At 40.4% G+C, this 20,909-nt stretch overlaps 1 protein-coding gene across 1 annotated transcript; it reads right to left on the bottom strand.

The window, feature by feature from the left end:
- Positions 1-17,915: 17,915 nt before the first annotated feature.
- On the bottom strand, positions 17,916-20,633 carry LOC109238207 (nectarin-1). The gene is made up of 2 exons (XM_019404633.1): positions 20,221-20,633; positions 17,916-18,683 (listed from the first exon to the last, which is right to left on the bottom strand). Exons 1-2 carry the CDS (start codon positions 20,363-20,365, stop codon positions 18,139-18,141), a joined length of 690 nt encoding a protein of 229 aa, XP_019260178.1. The 5' UTR covers positions 20,366-20,633; the 3' UTR covers positions 17,916-18,138.
- Between the last annotated feature and the right edge of the window lie 276 nt (positions 20,634-20,909).

The raw sequence follows: 20,909 nt of genomic DNA on the forward strand, positions 1-20,909 counted from the left end.
TGCTCATGTTTTCAGTTATTTTATTTCTTCTTATGCTTTGTGGTAGAATCTTATCAATCATCAATGAAATTCACTGTTTTTGCTCTAATTATTTGTTTATATTTCTTTTATGGTTAAAATTTTTAGCTTGATCTATGATGATTAATCCATGATTGCATTTGAAGTAGCCCCAGTGACCATGAGTAAGCTTTAAAATCTGGTTATCTCACTTTTTTATGCAACTTTTTGATGATGCCAAAAGGGGGATAATAAATAGGTTGTGCTTTAAACAAGTGTTGTTTAGCTTTGAACAAGTGATGTTTATAACCTAATGTACCTAGTCCTTGATGATAAGTGATAAAAGGAAAAATGTTTCTAAAATTGAGTTGATGTTGAGCTGAGTTGAAACAGGGCCTAAGCTTATGAAAAACACAGAGTTTGTCATCATCAAAAAGGGGGAATTTGTTGGCCCAAGTAAAGGTTAGTTTTGAAGACTGACAAAGGAACTCAGGCATGAACCAAGACCATCACTCCAGGTCCATCCCCTCTGTGCATAGAAACGGGCAGATTCGAGCATGTGGGATGCACGTGAAGGAGATAAGCTTAACTTGGTATATTTGATATCTCCTGATCGAAAAGGTTGCATAATTGATAAGGAGAAGGACTCCTTAATTAAAGAGAACACTATCCAAGATAGGGAAAGAGTTAAAAGTTGAAATCAACTAGAACTCTTCCACCAAGGAAGAGTAGAATCAGAATTCTAGTTAATCTTTATTTACTAACTCTATAAATATCAGTGTTGTTCTCTTTTACAGGTGTTGCACAAACGCAAAAGTTAAACGTGAACTGAGAGCAAGATAGAAAGGCAATTTTGCAAGCAGTTCGTGTGTGATTCAATTGTGCAAACCTGAAGTTACGTGAACCAGATAGAAGAACCAGTTCCAAGTGTCTGTCTTTTATTCTAGTTCAATTGTAGTAGGTGTTTTCATATTGTATTTATCTAGAGGCAATTGTAATAGGTACTCAGAGTCTTCAAATTAGAGTTAACTTGAAGTTGTCGCAACAGTTAGAGGTTGTGTGCTACAACGAGATAGAGTTAGTCCTAGGTCTACAAAAGAGATTTTGTAAATGCAGTTTTGGCTCAGTGATTTTAGTGGAGAGTTCGGGAAAATCCTACTGGAAAGTAGGTCGTGGTTTTTTTCACCTTTTGAGCCAGGTGTTTTCCATATAAAATACTTATGTTCTTTACTTTCCGCATTTACTATTTTTGCAATAGTAGGTTAAGGAACACTTAGAAGAACCAGGTCCTTCCATAATCAGTTTAAGCGAAAAATTGGTCACCACACAAATCAACCCCCCCTCTTGTTTGGTATTGAAGTATAAAACATCAAAAACTCCGAGTATAGCCGAACCAGAAAACACTCGACGTGCTGAACCGGCGCCAAAGAGGTCAAACGAAAATGGCTCGGGGACTGACCCCACCATTATGAGAATGCTCGAAGAGCTCACCAAAAGGATCGAGTCCGGGGAAAAGAATATTGAAGACAATGACAAAAAGGTGGAAACTTATAACTCCCGTGTTGACCAAATACCGAGGGCACCTCTGGTCTTGAAAGGTTTAGATGTGAAAAAGTTCATACAAAAACCATTCCCTCAGAGCACGGCTCCGATTCCCATTCCTTAAAAGTTTTGCATGCCCGATATACCTAAATATAACGGGAAAACAGACCCTAATGAGCATATTACCTCATATACTTGCGGGATTAAAGGAAACAACCTAAATGATGATGAGATCGAGTCTGTGCTGTTGAAAAAATTTGGGGAAACTTTGTCGAAAGGAGCCATGATTTGGTATCACAACTTGCCTCCTAACTCTATTGATTTGTTTGCTATGTTAGTATACGGCTTTGTGAAAGCACACGCCGGGGCTATAAAGGGGGCGACGAGGAAATCGAACATTTTCAAGATAAAACAGAGGAACACCAAGATGTTAAGGGAGTTCATGTCCAGGTTTCAGATGGAGCGAATGAAATTACCACCGGTCACGGATGACTAGGCAGTAGAAGCTTTTATACAGGGTTTGAATGAGAGGAGTTCGATCGCGTTTCGACAATTAAAGCAGAATCTGATCGAGTACCTAGCTGTGATGTGGCCAGACGTGCATAACCGTTACCAATCGAAGATTAGGGTCAAAGACGACCAATTGGGAGCCCCATTGGGTTCGGTTCATCCTAATAGGTTGGCAACTAAACCCCCGAGGGATACAGACAGGGAATCAAGATCAAACAAGGAACGGTATCAACCGTTTGTCGATCGGAGAAACTACAGCTTGGGTCATAACGCTCCTCGGAATGATTAGAGAAATGATCGAGGTCAAAGCTCTCGGGACTCATGAGTAAGAATGGGTTCGATAAACACACCGACCCAGCGGAGGTACCTCGATTGTCGGAGTATAACTTCAGTGTAGACGCATCAGGGATCGTGTCAGCTATTGGAAGAATCAAAGACACCAGGTGGCCCAGGCCTATACAAACCGATCCCTCTTAAAGGAATCCAAACTTGATGTGTAAGTATCATGGTACACATGGGCATAAGACCAAAGACTGCAGGCAACTAAGGGAGGAGGTAGCTCGATTGGTCAACGAGGGTCACCTTCGAGAATTTCTTAGTGATCGAGCTAAGAATCACTTCAGGGAGAGAGATACAAGCAGGAAAAACGAGCAGGAAGAACCATAACATGTAATCCACATGATCGTTGGCTGTGTCTATGTCCCACAAGGACCTGTGTTCAAACGCACCAAGGTTTCGATCACCAGAGAAAAACGGACTCGAAGCTATGTGCCCGAGGATGCCTTATCATTCTATGACTAGGAAGCAGAAGGTATATCTCAGCCGCACAATGACGCCTTGGTAATTTCTATCCTTTTAAATAAAATTCAAGTTAAACATGTTCTAGTGGATCCAGGTAGCTCAGCAAACATAATCAGATCGAGGGTCGTAGAACAGCTCGGCCCACAGGATCAGATTGTACCTGCATCCCGGGTCCTAAATGGCTTCAAAATGGCAAGCGAAACAACTAGGGGGAGATAATCCTACCAGTAAATGTAGCCAGGACCATACAAGATACGAAATTCCAGGTCATCGAAGGTGACAAGAGGTATAATGCACTCCTTTGGAGACCTTGGATACACAACATGAGGGCGGTACCTTCAACTCTTCATCAGATGATGAAGTTCCCAACGGATGATGGTGTGAAAATGGTCTACGGAGAGCAACACGCTGCAAAGGAAATGTTTGTAGTCGATGAAGTGACACCGATACCAGAGCCTTCGGCCTCGGAGAAGTCAAACACCAAAGGTAAGCAGGCGGCTAAATAGCAATCACCGTCTCCAGCCTCGACGGAATCGGAGCAACAGGTAATCAAAGACGAAGAAGAGGATTTCCTTACTCCTCGAACTTTCATCATTCCCGAAGAGTTCAATGCAACCAAGTTAACGGTCGAGGAACTGGAGCAGGTCATACTGATCGAATACATGCCCGAGAGAAAGGTATACCTGGGAATGTGATTAACCCCCGAACTCAGGAAAAAACTCATTCAATTTCGTATTGATAATATGGATTGCTTTGCTTGGTCCCATTTGGATATGACAGGGATTCCACCAGAAATAACAACACACCGGTTAAGCCTCGACCCCAGGTTCAAACCGGTAAAGAAAAAAAAGAGGCCCCAGTCCGAGGTGAAACATGCATTCATAAAAGACGAGATAACCAAACTTCTTAAAATAGGGTCTATTCGGGAGGTAAAATACCCCGAATGGTTAGCCAACATAGTTGTAGTTCCTAAAAAAGGAAATAAACTTAAAATGTGCTTAGATTACAAGGATTTAAACAAAGCATTCCCGAAAGATTCTTTCCCACTGCCCAACATCGATCATTTGATCGATGCCACGGCCGGCCACAAGATCCTAACTTTTCTCGACGCCTACTCCGGGTACAATCAAATTCAGATGAACCAGGAGGACCAGGAAAAGACCTCGTTTATCACTAAATTGGGAACTTATTGTTACAACGTAATGCCCTTCGGGCTGAAAAATGCAGGATCTACATACCAAAGCCTAGTTAACAAAATTTTCGAGGAACAGATAGGTAAGTCGATGGAAGTTTACATTGATGATATGTTGCTTAAGTCCCTACGTGCAGAGGACCATTTAACTCATTTGCAGGAAACATTCAAAATCTTGAGGAAGTAAAACATGAAGCTTAACCCGAAAAAATGTGCCTTCGAAGTCGGCTCGGGTAAGTTCCTCGGCTTCATGGTGTCAAATCAGGGTATCGAGATCAACCCCGACAAGATCAAGGCCATCGAGGATATCAAGGTCGGGGATAGTGTGAAGGTCGTGCAAAGGCTAAAAGGACGAATAGATGCCTTGGGTCGGTTCATTTCGAGGTCATCACATCGAAGTCACCGGTTCTTTTCCTTGCTCAAAAAGAAAAAGGATTTCGTGTGGACCCCGGAATGCCAACAAACCTTGGAAGAATTAAAGCGATACTTATCGAGACCGCCTTTGCTTCACACCCCGAAGGTAGATGAAAACCTTTACCTATATTTGGCAGTATCCGAGATAGCGGTAAGTGGGGTACTAGTTCGAAAAGATCAAGGCACGCAATTCCCTGTTTATTATGTAAGCAGAACTCTAGGAGATGCTGAAACTAGATACCCTCACTTAGAAAAAAATTAGCGCACCTAGAAAACAAAAGCCATATTTTCAATGTCATCTCATATGTGTATTAACCACTTACCCCCTTTGAAATGTTTTGCATAAGCCCGAGCTATCGGGCCGGCTGGCCAAATGGGCCGTTGAACTTAGCGGGTACGATATCGAATATCAACCCCGAACGACCATCAAGTCTCAAATCCTAGCTGACTTCGTGGCTGATTTTATGCCGACCCTCGTACCCGAAGTGGAGAAATGTTGGCCCAAGATCAGTTGAAGTTTTGAAGAATGACAAATGAACTCAGTGAAGGACCAGGTCCATCTTAGGAGACACAGTTGTTATGGCCCATGCACATGAGATGCACGTGAAGAAGATAAGTCCTTGTGGATCAAGCAGCAATATCTTCTGAATATCTTCTGAACTGATCGAAAAGATTGCATATGGGATAAGGAGAAGATGTCTCCTTATGAGAAGAGAACACATCCGGATAAGGGTTGGAGTTTGGATTGGTCTAGGACTCAAACTCAATGGAGGATCAGAAATTGAGTAACAATCCAACTCAAGTTACTAATCTAATAAATAACTGAGTTGTTCTCTTTTACAGGCATGCACATACACTGAAGTTAAGCAAAATTGAGAGCAAAAGAGCAAGGCTATTTTGCAAGCAATTTATGTGAGATAGAGTGTGCACGCCTGCAGCTACTTGAACAAGATAGATGAACCAGTTCCATTGTGTTTATTCTTATTCTAGTTCAATTGTAGTAGGTGATTTAAAACTTGTACCTTTCCAGCTTTCATAGAAGCAATTGTATTAGGTACTTTGAGTATTCAAGTTAGAGTTAACTTGAAAGTGTCGCAACAGTTGAGGCTGTGTGCCACACAGGGATTAGAGTTAATCCTTAGGTTTACAAGAGTTTTGTAAATGCTGTTTTTGGCTCATTGAGTTTAGTGGATGCTTGGGAAAATCCTACTGAGTAGTAGGTCGTGGTTTTTTCACCTTTTGAGCCAGGTGTTTTCCACGTAAAAATTCTTTTGTTCTTTTATTTTCTGTATTTTAATTCCGCAAACAGTAGTAGTTAGAACACCTAGAAGAACCAGGTTCTTCTAGATCGAAAATTGGGTACCACACAAATCACCCCCCCTCTTGTGTGGTATTGATGTTTGGAACATCAATTGGTATCAGAGCAGGTTATCCTTGAAGAGGCTAACACCTTAGGAAAAGATCAACATGAGTGCACCACCTGGGAACTAGGAAGGGCAATCCACTGCCAGGCCTCCACTGTTCAATGGACAGTATTACTCATGGTGGAAGAATAGGATGAAGGATCACATCATAGGAGAAGACTATGAACTCTGGGACATAGTCACTGATGGTCCTTTGGCAACTACAATGAAAAATGAGGAAGGAGTGGAAGTGCCAAAGACAAGGGCGAATTGCACTGCTGAAGATTTGAAAAAGTGGGAGAAAAATGCTAAGGCCAAGAAATGGCTTGTGTGTGGACTGGGTCCAGATGAATACAGCAGGATCCAAAGCTGTACTACTGCAAAAGAGATATGGGACACTTTGCAAGTGGCTCATGAAGGAACACCTCAAGTGAAGAGATCCGGAGGAACATTGCTATATTCTCAATATGAGAATTTCACTATGAAAGATGGAGAAACCATTCAAGAGATGTACACTAGGTTCACTGTACTGACAAATGAACTTAAGTCTCTTGGAAGAGTTATTCTTGAAGAAGACAAGGTTGAGAAGATCTTGACGAGTTCTTCCAGTTGCTTGGGAAAGCAAAATCACTGCCATTCAGGAGTCCAAGAATATGGCCACTCTCAGGCTGGATGAACTGATTGGGAATCTTACTGCTTATGAACTGAGAAGGCAAACCAGGAAGATGGATACACCCAAGAAGGAGAGAAGTTTGGCTCTCAAAATTACAGAAGGTTCAGACCTAGAAGATGATGAGATGGCTATGATCACTGGGGATTTCAAAAAGTATCTTATGAGAGGAAAGGGTTTATCAAGAGGTACAAACTTCAACAAGACAAGAGCTCCTGAGAAACAGACAAATGATGGCTGCTATAAGTGTGGTAAGACTGACCACATGAGGAAAAATTGCCCTAAATGGGAGTTTGAGTGGAAGAAAGAAAGGGCTGAACGAAGAAACAGGAAGAAGGAACAGGTTCAACCCAAGAGAAACACAGGTTCAACCAAGGCTATGGTTGCTGCTTGGGGTGAAACCTCTGATGAAGACTCAGAAGATGAAGCTGAAGAAGAGCAAGCTCTTATGGCCATTGGAGAATCAGATGATGAGCAGGAGGTAAGTATTCTGCATCTCAAGGACACAATTAAATTTCTGTCTAAAGAAAGGTTGGCTGAGCTATTATTAGACTTCATTGATGAGTCTGAAATAGTTAACAATGAAAAGGAAGTTCTGTCTAGGGAATGTGTTATCCTAAAAGCAAAATGCAAAAGTCTAGAATCTAGGGCTGATGAGAGTGATAACAAAAATGCTGAGTTGAAGAACCAGGTTCTTGAAGTTGATAATAGTATTCTAGAACTTAGGTCAGAAAATCTAAAACTGAAACTAGGAACAGGAAAGAAGAAAGCTGATCACTCATTTCTCACTCTAGAAGAAAACCTAGGAAAAATAAAAGATGAACTGTATAAGAAAGATGAATTGATTAAGGTTCTAAATGAAGATCTAGGAAAGGTGAAACATCAACTAGACAGAACTTGCAAATGGAACAAAGCTTCTGATGCTCTCTCATGGTTGCAAGAGCATCACAGTAGCAATAAAAGAGGAATTGGATATGGGACTCAAGCTCCAAAATGGGACCCCAAAAACAAGTACCTCACTCTTCCTGAAAATAAGATCTGCACACACTGTGGTAAGACTGGCCATTATAAAAATGAATGTAATGCAAAGGAAAAGGCCAGTCAAAGGAACAAAGCTTTTGTTCAAGAAAAACACAAACTGCCTAGCTGGGCAAGAAAGAATCCGATTCATCCTTTTGACCATAGAAAGGGACCCAAAATAGTTTGGGTTCCTAAGACTAACCCCTGATTTCTTTTTGCAGGTTCAAGTGAAAGGGAGTAGCCAAATATGGTACATGGATAGTGGCTGCTCAAAAAACATGACTGGGAACAAGGACCAGTTCCTTTCACTTGAGAACCTGAAAAGAAGTAATGTCTCCTTTGGAAATGGAAAGAAAGGTGAGATCATTGGGGTTGGAAAGGTAGGTAAGACAGACTCTCATTCCATTGAGAATGTCTACTTGATAGATGGCTTGAAATATAGCCTAATCAGTGTGTCACAACTGTGTGATAGAGGTAACCTTGTAGCTTTCACCTCTACCAAATGTTTTGTGATTAACCTTACCACTGACAAGATTGTTTTGCAGGGAAGAAGAGTTAACAATATTTACATTGTAGATTTGTCAACTCTTTCAGAAAATGAACTCACTTGTCTAAGTGCGCTAATTAATGATCCCCTCCTGTGGCACAAAAGACTTGGCCATGCCAGTCTAAATCAGCTAAACAAATTAGTCTCCAAGGACTTGGTGATAGGGTTACCTAATATCAAGTTCAAGGAAGACAAAGTTTGTGAGGCATGTGCAAGAGGGAAGCAGGTAAGGTCATCCTTCAAATCAAAGAAAATGGTAAGTACGTCCAAGACGTTGGAACTGGTTCATATAGATCTTTGTGGTCTAATGAGAACCATGAGCAGAGGTGGAAAGAAATATGTGATGGTGCTTGTTGATGATTATTCTAGATTTACCTGGGTACTATTTCTAACATCCAAAGATGAGGCATTTGAAATGTTTACTGCCTTTGTTAGAAAAACTCAGAAACAATTAGGAAATCAACTTGCATCCATTAGGTCTGATCATGGAACTGAATTTGAAAATGTAAAATTTGCTGAATATTGTGATGAAAATGGTATAGATCACAACTTCTCTGCCCCTAGAACTCCTAAGCAAAATGGTGTAGTTGAAAGAAAGAACAGGACCCTTGAGGATATGGCAAGGACCATGCTTCTCTCTAGCAAATTACCCCACAGCTTCTGGGCAAAGGCTGTAAACACTGCATGTTACATAATCAATAGATGCATGACTAGACCTCTTGTTGAGAGAACTCCCTATGAGTTACTTAAAGGGAGAAAACCAAACATATCCCACCTTAGGGAATTTGGTTGCAAGTGCAATTTGCACAATAATGGAAAAGACTCCCTAGGTAAGTTTGATCCCATAAGTGATGAGGGAGTATTCTTGGGATATTCTTCTCATAGCAAAGCATATAAAGTATTTAATAAAAGAACTCTGTGTGTAGAAGAAAGTGTGCATGTTGTATTTGATGAAACTAACATTCTTTCTGAGAGACAGGAACATGAAGATGAAGCCATTGGCTTGGTAAGAGAATTGATTGAAGCAGCATCAAAAGAAGGAACATGTGATGGAGCAGGTTCTTCCAGTCTGGGCAACCTGACAGGGCGAACTAATCATGGAGAAAATGAAACAAACTCTTTACAAGAACCTGTTCATGAACCTGTTCCTCATCAACACAACACAGGAGAATCATCTAGTAGAAACCAGTTGTTGGTGAAATCTCACAAGTATCAAAGTTCTCATCCCATTGAGAACATCATTAATGATCCAACATCTGGAGTCAAAACTAGATCACAATTAAAGAATTTGTGTGCATTTGATGCTTTTCTATCTCTTATTGAACCTAAAAATGTTGTTGAGGCTTTGCAGGATGCAGACTGGGTCAATGCTATGCAGGAGGAACTCAATCAATTTGAAAGAAGTCAAGTCTGGCATCTAGTTCCTAGACCCAAGGACAGGTCAGTCATTGGCACCAAATGGGTCTTCAGGAACAAACTTGATGAAGATGGAACTGTTACAAGAAACAAGGCAAGGCTGGTGGTTCAGGGCTACAGCCAAGAGGAAGGCATTGACTATGATGAGACCTTTGCTCCAGTTGCAAGACTAGAGGCAATCAGACTCCTCATTGCCTTTGCAGCACATTTGGAATTCACTCTCCATCAGATGGATGTCAAAAGTGCCTTCCTAAATGGCTACCTCAAGGAGGAAGTGTTTGTGAAACAACCTCCAGGATTTGAAAGCAAGAAATATCCTGAGCATGTGTACAAGCTGGACAAAGCTCTATATGGGCTCAAACAGGCCCCAAGAGCTTGGTATGAACGACTATCAAAATTCCTACTGGAGCATGGGTACAAAAGAGGTAAAATTGACAGCACTTTGTTCCTAAGGGAAAAAGGTAAAGATCTCCTTGTTGTACAAATATATGCTGATGACATAATATTTGGGGCTACTACTGATAGATTGAGTAAGGACTTTGCAAAATTAATGGGAAGTGAGTTTGGAATGGGTATGATGGGTGAACTAAATTTCTTCCTAGGCTTGCAGATCAAACAAAGTCCAAATGGGACCATGATCCATCAACAGAAGTATACAAAAGAACTAATCAAATAGTTTAAAATGGAGGACTCCAAAGAAATAGATACACCTATTGCAACTGCCACTAAATTAGATGTTGATGAACCTGGTTCATCAGTTGATCAAAAGTTGTATAGGGGTTTGATTGGTTCACTTTTGTATCTTACTGCCAGCAGACCTGAGATTGTTTTCAGTGTAGGACTTTGTGCTCGTTTCCAGGCAAATCCAAGGAGTCACATTTGACTGCTGCCAAGAGGATACTGAGATATCTGAAAGGCACCACAAGGTTTTTCTATTCTGACATTTGGGGCATGATCAAGAGAAGTTTTACTTGAAGAACCTGGTTCATCAGTATATGCTCATGAAAAAGTTCAGGTATGTTTCTATACTTTGCACAATTAGAAAGATAAAATTACCAATCATGAGCAGAAGTCCTAATTACACCAAACTTTCAGAAATTCTATCCGTTGAGCATTGAACCAGTTTCATTATCCTAGGAGTCTAATTAAAACGGGATTTTTTCCTAAAATCTAGTGTCACTCATTAATCTCTAAAGAGACCGGAATTCTAATTTGATTAGACTCCTAATTGATCACTGAAAAGGCTGCCGTTACAGGCTTAATCATGATCCCTCTTTAAATACACTCCACACCTTCTCTCATCACTTATAACCGTCATTCACTTCGCCAATACTTCTGATAAACCCCTTTCTTCTCCAAAAATTCCCAAAAGATTTCCAGAAATTCTCCGCCATGACTTATCCTCAAGACAATCCTGGAACTCCCCCATATGTTTCCCCTAATACTTCATCATCAACACCTCCAGTTGAAACCCTAAAACCCAGATTTCGTCGGCAAAAGATATTAGCCAGAAAAACTGTAGCATCCGGCTCTCTCAGAAAAGCCTTGAACGAAAAATTAAAGGCCAGTCAAAGGAAATAGGTTTCAGCTGAAGAATCTGACTCAAGCTCTGAGTCTGAAAAGTTCATCTCTACTAGTGAAGGAGAAGAACCTGGGTCTTCTGACAATGACAAAAGTCAAGAAACCCCAGGTGAGGTAAACACATGTTTTGTATTTTCTGATGTAGTAGAGAAGGAAGATAGTAGGTTTGTGTTGGTGGGTTCTGTGAAAAATGCTGAAGGGGCTGAGTCTAGTAGGAGGAGAAAGAAAAAGAAAGGGGAAGTTCTTGCGCTTAAAGTCAGGGGGAAGCGGATCAGGAGAGGCTGCTGAGGGACTTGTTCAAATGAGTAAGCAACAAGAAGAACATGGTTCTTCTGTGGAGGAGACTTTAGCAGATATTCCAAAGAAAGTGGGGGCCAGTTATGACCCAAAGAAGCGCAAGGCGTCTTCACAAAGGACCCCAGTTGCTTCTAAACCCTCAAAGAAAAGCAAAGTAACATCTCCCAAAACTGCTGCTACTTCTGTACCTAGGGGAAGAGCTACAAGGAGCAAAGTAAGGCAAAGTGAAGCAGAACTACAGGAAGCATTAGAGAAGAGTAAGAAAAAGAAGAAGGAAAAGGGAAAAGAAAAGGTAGTGGAAAGTTCTGAGGCTGCTGAAGAAGAGGAGGAGGAGATGGAACTGGTCCATCAAGAGAGAGGTACACCTGTGGAGGTTCCCACTGACAAACCAAAAAGAACCAAGACTCCTGCAAAGAAGTCTTCAAAATCTGTACCTGCTGAACCTTCTTTGGCTAGAAGAACTAGGTCTGCAGTGAAGGGAAAACAAGTGAAAATTACTCAAGAAGAAGATGAAGAGTGGAGTGGAGAAGAAGAAGAGGAGGAGTCTGAACAGGAGCAAGATCGTTTTGTGATTTTTAGCAGGAGGAAGCTATTGAAGGGGAGGTTGCTAAAAGACTTGGAGGAGCCAGGTATGCTTAGGTTGTTGGATGTTTTAGCTGCACAGGGTTGGAAGGACATGATCCTTCAGATGGATGGAAGACTAGATAGAAGAGAGCTGATTGAATTCATGGCAAATGGCTCTGTGAAAAATGGGCTAGTGACCAGTGTGGTGAAAGGTGTGAAGGTGAAGTTCGATGCACCTGAATTGGGCAGGATTCTAGACATTCCAAGTGAGGGCTATGATGATTACACCAGGCAAAGGTGGCCTTGTCTAGATGATCTGCCCACAGCACTCCAAATCACCAGGAACTTCTGTGATACAAAGGATGCTGAAGAGGTGCCTAAGGCAAGATTTGTTCAAAATAGTGAAATGAAGCCAGAGCATAAAGTGCTCTTTGAGTTTGTGAACAAGTGTCTGCTGCCTAGACAGGAGAGGAGGCACACTGCAAATTACATGGACCTGGTTCTCAGGGAGTGTCTTGTGAGGGGTAAGCAGATTAATTGGCCTGCTTTCATAGTCAAACTGCTGGACAGAGTCATCAATGGTTCAAAGGCTCATGCTACTCCTTATGGATTCATTCTGACAACTGTACTGGACAGGCTGAACGTTCCTTTGAAGAAATGGGAAATGGCCTCCAGTACGGAGAATTTTGGAATCAAGACTCTCCAGGCCTGTGACTATCTGCTAAGTGTAGCCCCTGTTGAACCTGGTTCATCAGTAAAGACTCTAGTGAATAGCAAGGTTAGGGCTTTGGTTCAAGAATGCGAGACCAAATATGCTGAGATTGCTAGGCTTCAGGCTCGTGTGGCTGAGTTGGAAGAAGAAAGGAATGGGCTGAAAGCAGAACTAGAAAAAGAAAAGGAAAAGAGTGAAGGGATGTTACAAACAATGCTCAACCTACTCCAATCTCAACCCTCTAGTTCTTCAAAGCCTTAGCCCTCTTTGTCCTAGTTCTGAACTAGTTCAGTTACCCCCCAGTGACCCAGATTAGGGATTTTTCTTGTTTTTGCTCATGGTTGGTTGTTTTTGTTCTTTCTTTCTGTGGACTGTCTTATAGAAGCACTGCCTTATCAATGACAATTTGCATTTCTCTTATTTTATGATGATTCTACTCTTAATAGTTATTTTTGTCAAGTTCATTTTTCATTAACTAAAGCATGCTTTCACTTGCAGTTGCCCAGTGGCCATGAGTAATGATTAATATTCTAGGATTCACATGTTTATGCAACTTTTCGATGATGCCAAAAGGGGGAAGATATTGTGTATTGTGCTTAAAAACTATTTTTCTGAACAGTGATGTTTATGACCTAATTAAATCTGGCCCTTAATGATAAGTTAAAGTTTTCAAGTGATGATATTTTAGCTGAGTTCCACAGGTTCTCTGATCAGTAAAAGCACAGAGTTTGTCATCATCAAAAAGGGGGTAATTTGTTGGCTCAAGATCATTTGAAGTTTTGAAGAATGACAAATGAACTCAGTGCAGGACCAGGTCCATCTTAGGAGACACAGTTGTTATGGCCCATGCACATGAGATGCACGTGAAGAAGATAAGTCCTTGGGGATCAAGCAGCAATATCTTCTGAATATCTTCTGAACTGATCGAAAAGATTGTATATAGGATAAGTAAAAGATGTCTCCTTATGAGAAGAGAACACATCCGGATAAGGGTTGGAGTTTGGATTGGTCTAGGACTCAAACTCAATGGAGGATCAGAAATTGACTGACAATCCAACTCTAATTACTAATCTAATAAATAACTGAGTTGTTCTCTTTTACAGGTATGCACATACGCTGATGTTAAGCAAAATTGAGAGCAAAAGAGCAAGGCTATTTTGCAAGCAATTTATGTGAGATTGAGTGTGCACGCCTGCAGCTACTTGAACAAGATAGAAGAACCAGTTCCATTGTGTTTATTCTTATTCTAGTTCAATTGTAGTAGGTGATTTAAAACTTGTACCTTTCCAGCTTTCATAGAAGCAATTGTATTAGGTACTTTGAGTATTCAAGTTAGAGTAACTTGAAAGTGTCGCAACAATTGAGGCTGTGTGCCACATAGGGATTAGAGTTAATCCTTAGGTTTACAAGAGTTTTGTAAATGCTGTTTTTGGCTCATTGAGTTTAGTGGATGTTTGGGAAAATCCTACTGAGTAGTAGGTCGTGGTTTTTTCACCTTTTGAGCCAGGTGTTTTCCACGTAAAAATCCTTGTGTTCTTTTATTTTCTGTATTTTAATTTCGCAAACAGTAGTAGTTAGAACACCTAGAAGAACCAGGTTCTTCTAGATCGAAAATTGGGTACCACACAAATCACCCCCCTCCCTCTTGTGTGGTATTGATGTTTGGAACATCATACTTAGTTCACATCATGGTACTGGAGAGCCTTACAGTAGGAGTTGGGTACTAGGGTGGAGCCGAGCATAATCTTTCACCCTCAGACGGACGGGCAGTCCGAGCGCACGATTCAGATTCTTGAAGATATGCTCCGTTCTTGTGTGATGGAGTTCAGAGGGTCATGGGACCAATTCTTGCCTCTTGCAGAGTTTGCCTATAACAAACGGTTACCAGTCCAGCATTTACATGGCACCGTATGTATGGTAGGCGGTGCCGGTCCTCGGTAGGACTGTTTGAGCCAAGCGAGGCCCGATTGTTGGGTACAGATTTGGTCCAGGATGCTCTAGATAAGGTGAAGGTGATTCAAGAGAGACTTCGCATAGCCCAGTCTAGGCAAAAGAGTTATGCAGATGAGAAGGTTCGCGATTTGGCATTTATGGTTGGAGAGCGGGTCTTGCTTCGGGTATCACCTATGAAGGGCGTCATGAGATTCGAGAAGAAGGGCAAGCTAAGCCCAAGGTACATTGGTCCTTTTGAGGTATTGTGGCGTGTTAGGGAGGTTTCTTAAGAGCTTGCCTTGCCTCCTAGCCTAGCAGGAGTTCATCCGGTATTCCATGTTTCCATGCTCCGGAAGTATCACACTGATCCGACTCATGTATTAGATTTCAGCTCAGTCCAGTTGGGCAAGGATCTATCTTATGTTGAGGAACCAGTAGCCATTTTGGACAGGCAGGTCAGGAAGCTCAGGTCAAAGAATATTGCTTCAGTAAAGGTCCAGTGGAAGGGTCAGCCGGTCGAGGAGGCGACTTGGGAGACCGAGTAGGATATGCGCAGCCGTTATCCTCATCTTTTCACCACTTCATATATGTCTCTATGCTCGTTCGAGGATGAGCGAATGTTTTAAGAGGGGGAGGATGTAACAACCCGGCCAGTCGTTTAGAGAATTTACGCCCCGATCCCCTATTAACTGCTTTCCCCGTGTCTTTTTCTACTATTGTGATTTGCCAGGATGGTTCATCATGAGTTTCGGAGTGTTTTGGGACACTTAGTCTCTAAATGAGAGTTTAAATATTAGAATTTGGACCGTAGTTGGAGCGGTGTAAAGACGGCTCCGGAATGGAATTCCATCGATCTCGTTGGCTCCGTTGGGTGATTTCGGGCTTAGGGGCGTGTCAGGATTGTGTTTTTGGATTTCTGTAGCTTATTTAGGCTTGAAATGGCGAAAGTTAAATTTTTTGAGTTTCGAGGTGATAGTGGAAATTTTGATATCGGGGTCGGAATCCGACTCTGGAAGCTGGAGTATGTCCGTAGTGTTGAATATGACTTGTGTGCAAAATTTGGGGTCAATCGGACGTGGTTTGGTTGGTTTCAACATTTGTTGTAGAATTTTGGAAATTCAAGTTCATTAGGTTTGGATTGGAGGGTGATTCGTAGTTTTAGCATTGTTTGATGTGATTTGAGGACCCGACTAAGTTCGTATGATGTTTTAGGATTGGTTGGTATGTTTGTTGAGGTCCCGGCGGCCTCGGCTGTGTTTCAGGTGCTTAACGGATTTGATTTGGGACTTAGGCCTTTTCTAATGTTACTGAACCTGTTGTTTTCGCACCTGCGGATTTTGGACCGCAGGTGCAGTGCTGCAGAAGCGGCTGGGTAGCCGCAGAAGCGGAAATGGAGCTAGACAGCAAGGACCGCAGGTGCGGCTGGGGGACCGCAGAAGCGGAACCGCGGATGCGGCCCAGTGACCGCCGAAGCGGCCCCAGCCCGGATAAGTGACTTCCGCACCTGCGATGATTTTTTCGTAGGTGCGGGACCGCAGAAGCGGCCCCATGACCGCAGATGCGGAAATCGCTGGGCAGAAAAGGGGAGTTCAAGGGTTTGAGATTTCATAATACAAAAATTGATTTTGGAGAGGCGATTTCTCGATGGATTTTGAAGGAGAACTATTGGGTAACGAATTCTAACTCTATTTTGGATCCTATATCTTAATCTATTGTTGTTTTTCTCGTCTAATTAAGGAATTTGAGGGTGGAAGTTTTGGAATGGGGGAAAAAGCTCCCGAATTGAAAATTCGAGTTTTGAATAGGTATTTGACATCGGATTGGGATAATTTTTGTACGAGTGTACTCGTGAGTGAATGGGTGTTCATAATTTGTAACTTTTACTCGATTCCTAGACGTGGGCCCAGGGAGGATTTTTGGGCGTTTTTCCTAATTTCTTATCCTAGCTTGATTTCATTAGTTAAATTAGTTACTTGTAGTTATATTTATACTATGCAATTGGTTTGATTAGATTTGGGTCATTCGGAGTCAGATACTCGTGGCAATAGCGTGATATCGGGTTGATTTGAGTGGTTCGAGGTAAGTGGCTTGCCTAACCTTGTGTTGGGGAACTCCCCCTTTAGGATGTTTGGTATTATTTTATGTGTGAGTGCCGTGTACGTGAGGTGACGAGTACGTACACGAGCTATTGTTGCAAAAATCCCGTTTTTCCTACTTAATCGTAAACTGTTTTCCCTTGTTAGATTGCACTACTATGTTTAATTGCTGAGATTAGATTAGGAAAGCATGCCCATGTGTTTTAACTGCTTATTTTGATTTATGTGCAACATTCTTAGGTGGACCCCTCTTTCCATCATTTGTGTTTAGTCTAAACTGTATAATTTGATGTCGTACCTGCCATTTTGTATCTTGAGCTGCATATTTACTTTGGGGCTACAAACGTATTCCGGGAGAACCCCTTGTCTTGCATGTTTATTTTGGGACTACGGACGTATTCCGGGAGATCCCCCAGCACTGCATATTTATTTTGGGACTACGGACATATTCCGGGAGATCCCCCTGTACTGCATAATCATTTCGGAGACTACAGGACGGTATCCCGGGAGAGTTTCCTGTTGTGTTTACTTTGTTCTGAGCCGAGGGCTCCCTTAACCATTAAAATTATGCAACTTCTTTAATTGTGTTACCGTAAACTCTAGTTATATCTTTTACTGCTTAATTTATTATATATATATACTCCGGTAGGGCCCTGACCTGACCTCGTCACTACTTGACCGAGGTTAGGCTTGACACTTACTGAGTACCATTGTGGTGTACTCATGCCCTTTTCTGCACATGTTTCCATGTGCAGATTTAGGTACGAGCTATCAGCCTCGAGGTTAGTGCGTGCTTGCTGATTCCAAGAGACATCAAGGTACTTCTGCCCGCGTCCGTAGATCCTTGGAGTTCCCTTCTACTCCCTCCTAGAGATTTCCTTTTTGTTTATCTTCATACTTTTGTATAGAGCTATATAAATTGTAGAAGCTTGTGACTTAGCGATATTCCTGTTCTTGGGAGATTATTTTGTATATGCGGGAAGGCTCTATCCTTGTTATTTACAATATGCTGTTTTAATTTTTATAGTAGTGTTTTCTTTAAATTTTTCGTAATATTAGGCTTAACTAGTCGTAAAGATTAGGTGCCGTCACGACATCTTCGGAGGGGTTAAATTGGGTCGTGACAAAATTAAACCTGGGATCTCATAATTTCATTTAAAAAAAAAAATATTTATGCAGCATTTTGCATAGTTCTAATTATATTCCTTGGCATATATATAATAAAAATCCAAAAATCAACAGTATAAAATTAAAATCACAAAGCGAGAGTTACACAGTACTACATAGAGAAAATGATTCATTGTGATATTTGCAAAACCAAAAGTTGCAAAACTTATTTTGGACATCCAACATTAGTAACCTACGCACTCATTGACAATTATTAACGGGTAAAAACCCTCTCAATGAAAATCCATATATATGTCTTACTATTATATTGTAAATTCTAAAATTTCTTGGCAGGTGCAAACTTTGACTTGATCTGCTGAACATCCTCAGTACTAATTTGGAATGTTTGAGCCAAGATATCATCTGGCACAGTTGGTGAAGCTCCAAACAATGTTGTTGAAATGGACTGAGTACCAGGCAGCTGGCTATTGAAGCCAGAAATAACAGCTGCTGGAACTTTACCATTATTCTTCTGGAAATGTACAAGTCCTCTAGGAAAAACAAAAACTTCGCCCTTTGTAATTTGCTTAGAGACCAGTACATTGGCGGTAGTAATGAAGCCAACATCCAATTCACCTTCCATAAGAAAGACCATTTCGGAGGCACGTGGGTGGGTGTGGGGTGGGTTAATACCACCAGGGGCATAGTCAATTCGAGCGAGGGATACACCGAGTGTGTTAAGCCCAGGAACTTTCTCAACATTTGCTGTTGTTACTACCGAACCAAATGTGTTGTTCGTGGCTCCAGGCTTTGAAATGGCCAACGACGAGAAATCTGCCGCCGTGAAATTGGTCTTGCAAGGGAATCCGTTCACCTTCACCACTGTTTCATGCACAATTAGGTAGTCATGTATAACATAATCATAATTTTCTTGATAAGCATTAATTGGTGATTAGAAATCTGGTAAAAATAATAAGTAATACTCCACTGTGCTGTTACAAATTAAATTACATTAACGGTGTAAATTACAAATTAATAATTCGACTTACTTTTTCTTTTTTTACGGGGACTAGTTACAAATTTCGGACGTTTTTCGATTATTAAAAATTGTGTATACGGGGAAATGACTTCTCACTTTTGCCGGAAGTCATTTTTCCTTCACAATTATGAGGGTGTTTGGCTAAGCTTATAAGCTGGTCAAACTAGTTTATAAGCACTTTTCCGTTTAATTATCTACGCGTTTAGTAAAGTTAAAAGTGATTTTAAGCCAAGTGCTTATAAGTCAAAATAAGCCAAAAGCCATAAGCTGGTCACCCCCAACTTATGAATTTTTAGCTTATAAGCACTTTAAGCTTGACCAAGATTGTTACTATTTTATCCTTAAAGTATTCATTTTTAGAACAAAACTCCTACATCGATACTCACTGCCTCAAGTATTCAACCTAACCCCCCCTCCCCCACCTCTTCAAGTCTGCAATTCTCATTGACNTATATATATATATATATATATGTGTGTGTGTGTGTGTGTGTGTGTGTGTGTGTGTGTGTGAGAGAGAGAGAGATTGTGTATTAATCTTTGAACTATTTGTAATAAATTAGGACATATCAAATTTTGGGTATATTGTTTTCTAAGTGTTGTGGTGATGAAGACAGTGTTTGTTTCTCTTCAAATATTTTGTCCTGTTTAGGTTTATTTTTTACTGAGAAACTTTTGTCAATTTAATAAGTACTATAACTTATGTTAGATGCTTACGATAAAATAAATTATATTTATCATAAAACTTATCTTATCAAAGCACAGTTGTATTTAAAATAAAATGACAAATAGAATATTTTGTATTTGAATTGATTTGGAATCTAAAGTTTTGAAGAAATTAGGTCATTATAAGTGTAAATAGTTCTAAGGTTATTTAAGTCATTTTAACAGAAAAAGAGCTTATCAGCACTTTTTTATCAAATACAGTAACTTATTATCAATTTCAGCACTTATACCCAAACACGTAACTGCTTATTTATTAAATCTGTATCACCACTTCAAAGTGCTTTTCAGCACCTAATGCTTATCAGCTACTTCAAATTAGCCAATCCAAACGGGCTCTATCTCAATTCTTAGACTTTATACTATTGTTTTAACCAACACCTACATATTACTAACAATCTCTAATACTCAATAATTTCATCAAAACACCTTATTTGTACTAGTTAACTAATATTATTATCAATAAATATGTAATAAAAAAAATTTCCCAAAAAAACCTTTTTCACTCTCCAACAAAAAATATTTTGCAGGTAATAATTCTTTTTTCAAAAATTATTTTTAGAAAAATGACTGCCGTCATACTACACAACCAAAAGAAGAACGGCAAGAAGAAATATTCATTTGAATAAGTTTGGCATAAAAAGAGGGATCCAATATTACTTGAGTTGAGATCAGCAACACAAACATCTTGGAGCATGTCCTCATCTGCCGCAAAACAATATCTGTCTATGCTAATGGCTAACAAAAATAGTATCGCCATCTCCATACTTTGAAATATCTTACTATTAATTCCAAAGGTAGCCATAATATGGTGGTGAATACTAGTCTATTTGTTTTTTTTTTTTTTTTAAAAGGAAGGACCAGAAGCTCAAGGAGAAGAAGAACTCGTTAATATTTCTATTTAATTAATTTGACGATGCTGAGAGAAATTGGAGTGGCTTCATTTATAGGAAAAACTTGAAAGGCTTTAATTTGGTATTGGAATTGACGTGAATTAGGTGCTTGTGTAAAAGAATTATAACATTGATATATACATATGGCGAGGAGTAAATAAGTATTGCTAGACTTAAATTTGACGTGAGATGAAACATGAGTGAAGAAATTAAATAGAGTGGTCAAAATACTATACCAAATAAAGAAAAGCCTTGCTTCAAAATAGGAGTCTCTTTTTTCTTCTTTTTGGTGGTGCTATGGCTCTTTCAAGATTGTTGGTAAATGATTTTGAGTGACAAGACATTCTCCTAACTCAAACACAAAAGCTTTACTCATGCATGTAATTTTGCACATAGCTTAAAATGCGGAGTTATAATGTATTTATTCCAAAGTAATAATCTCTCTGAGGATAACAA

This window comes from Nicotiana attenuata, unplaced genomic scaffold (genome assembly GCF_001879085.1).
Source record: "Nicotiana attenuata strain UT unplaced genomic scaffold, NIATTr2, whole genome shotgun sequence".
In the NCBI taxonomy this organism is placed as follows: domain Eukaryota; kingdom Viridiplantae; phylum Streptophyta; class Magnoliopsida; order Solanales; family Solanaceae; genus Nicotiana; species Nicotiana attenuata.

Bases quoted from the DNA above. Each gene is read 5' to 3' on its own strand.
- LOC109238207 (XM_019404633.1), bottom strand. From the start codon at position 20,365: ATGGCTACCTTTGGAATTAATAGTAAGATATTTCAAAGTATGGAGATG. The intron at 18,684-20,220 runs GTAATATTGGAT...TGCATGAAACAG, and splicing joins TGTTGCTGATCTCAACTCAA to TGGTGAAGGTGAACGGATTC.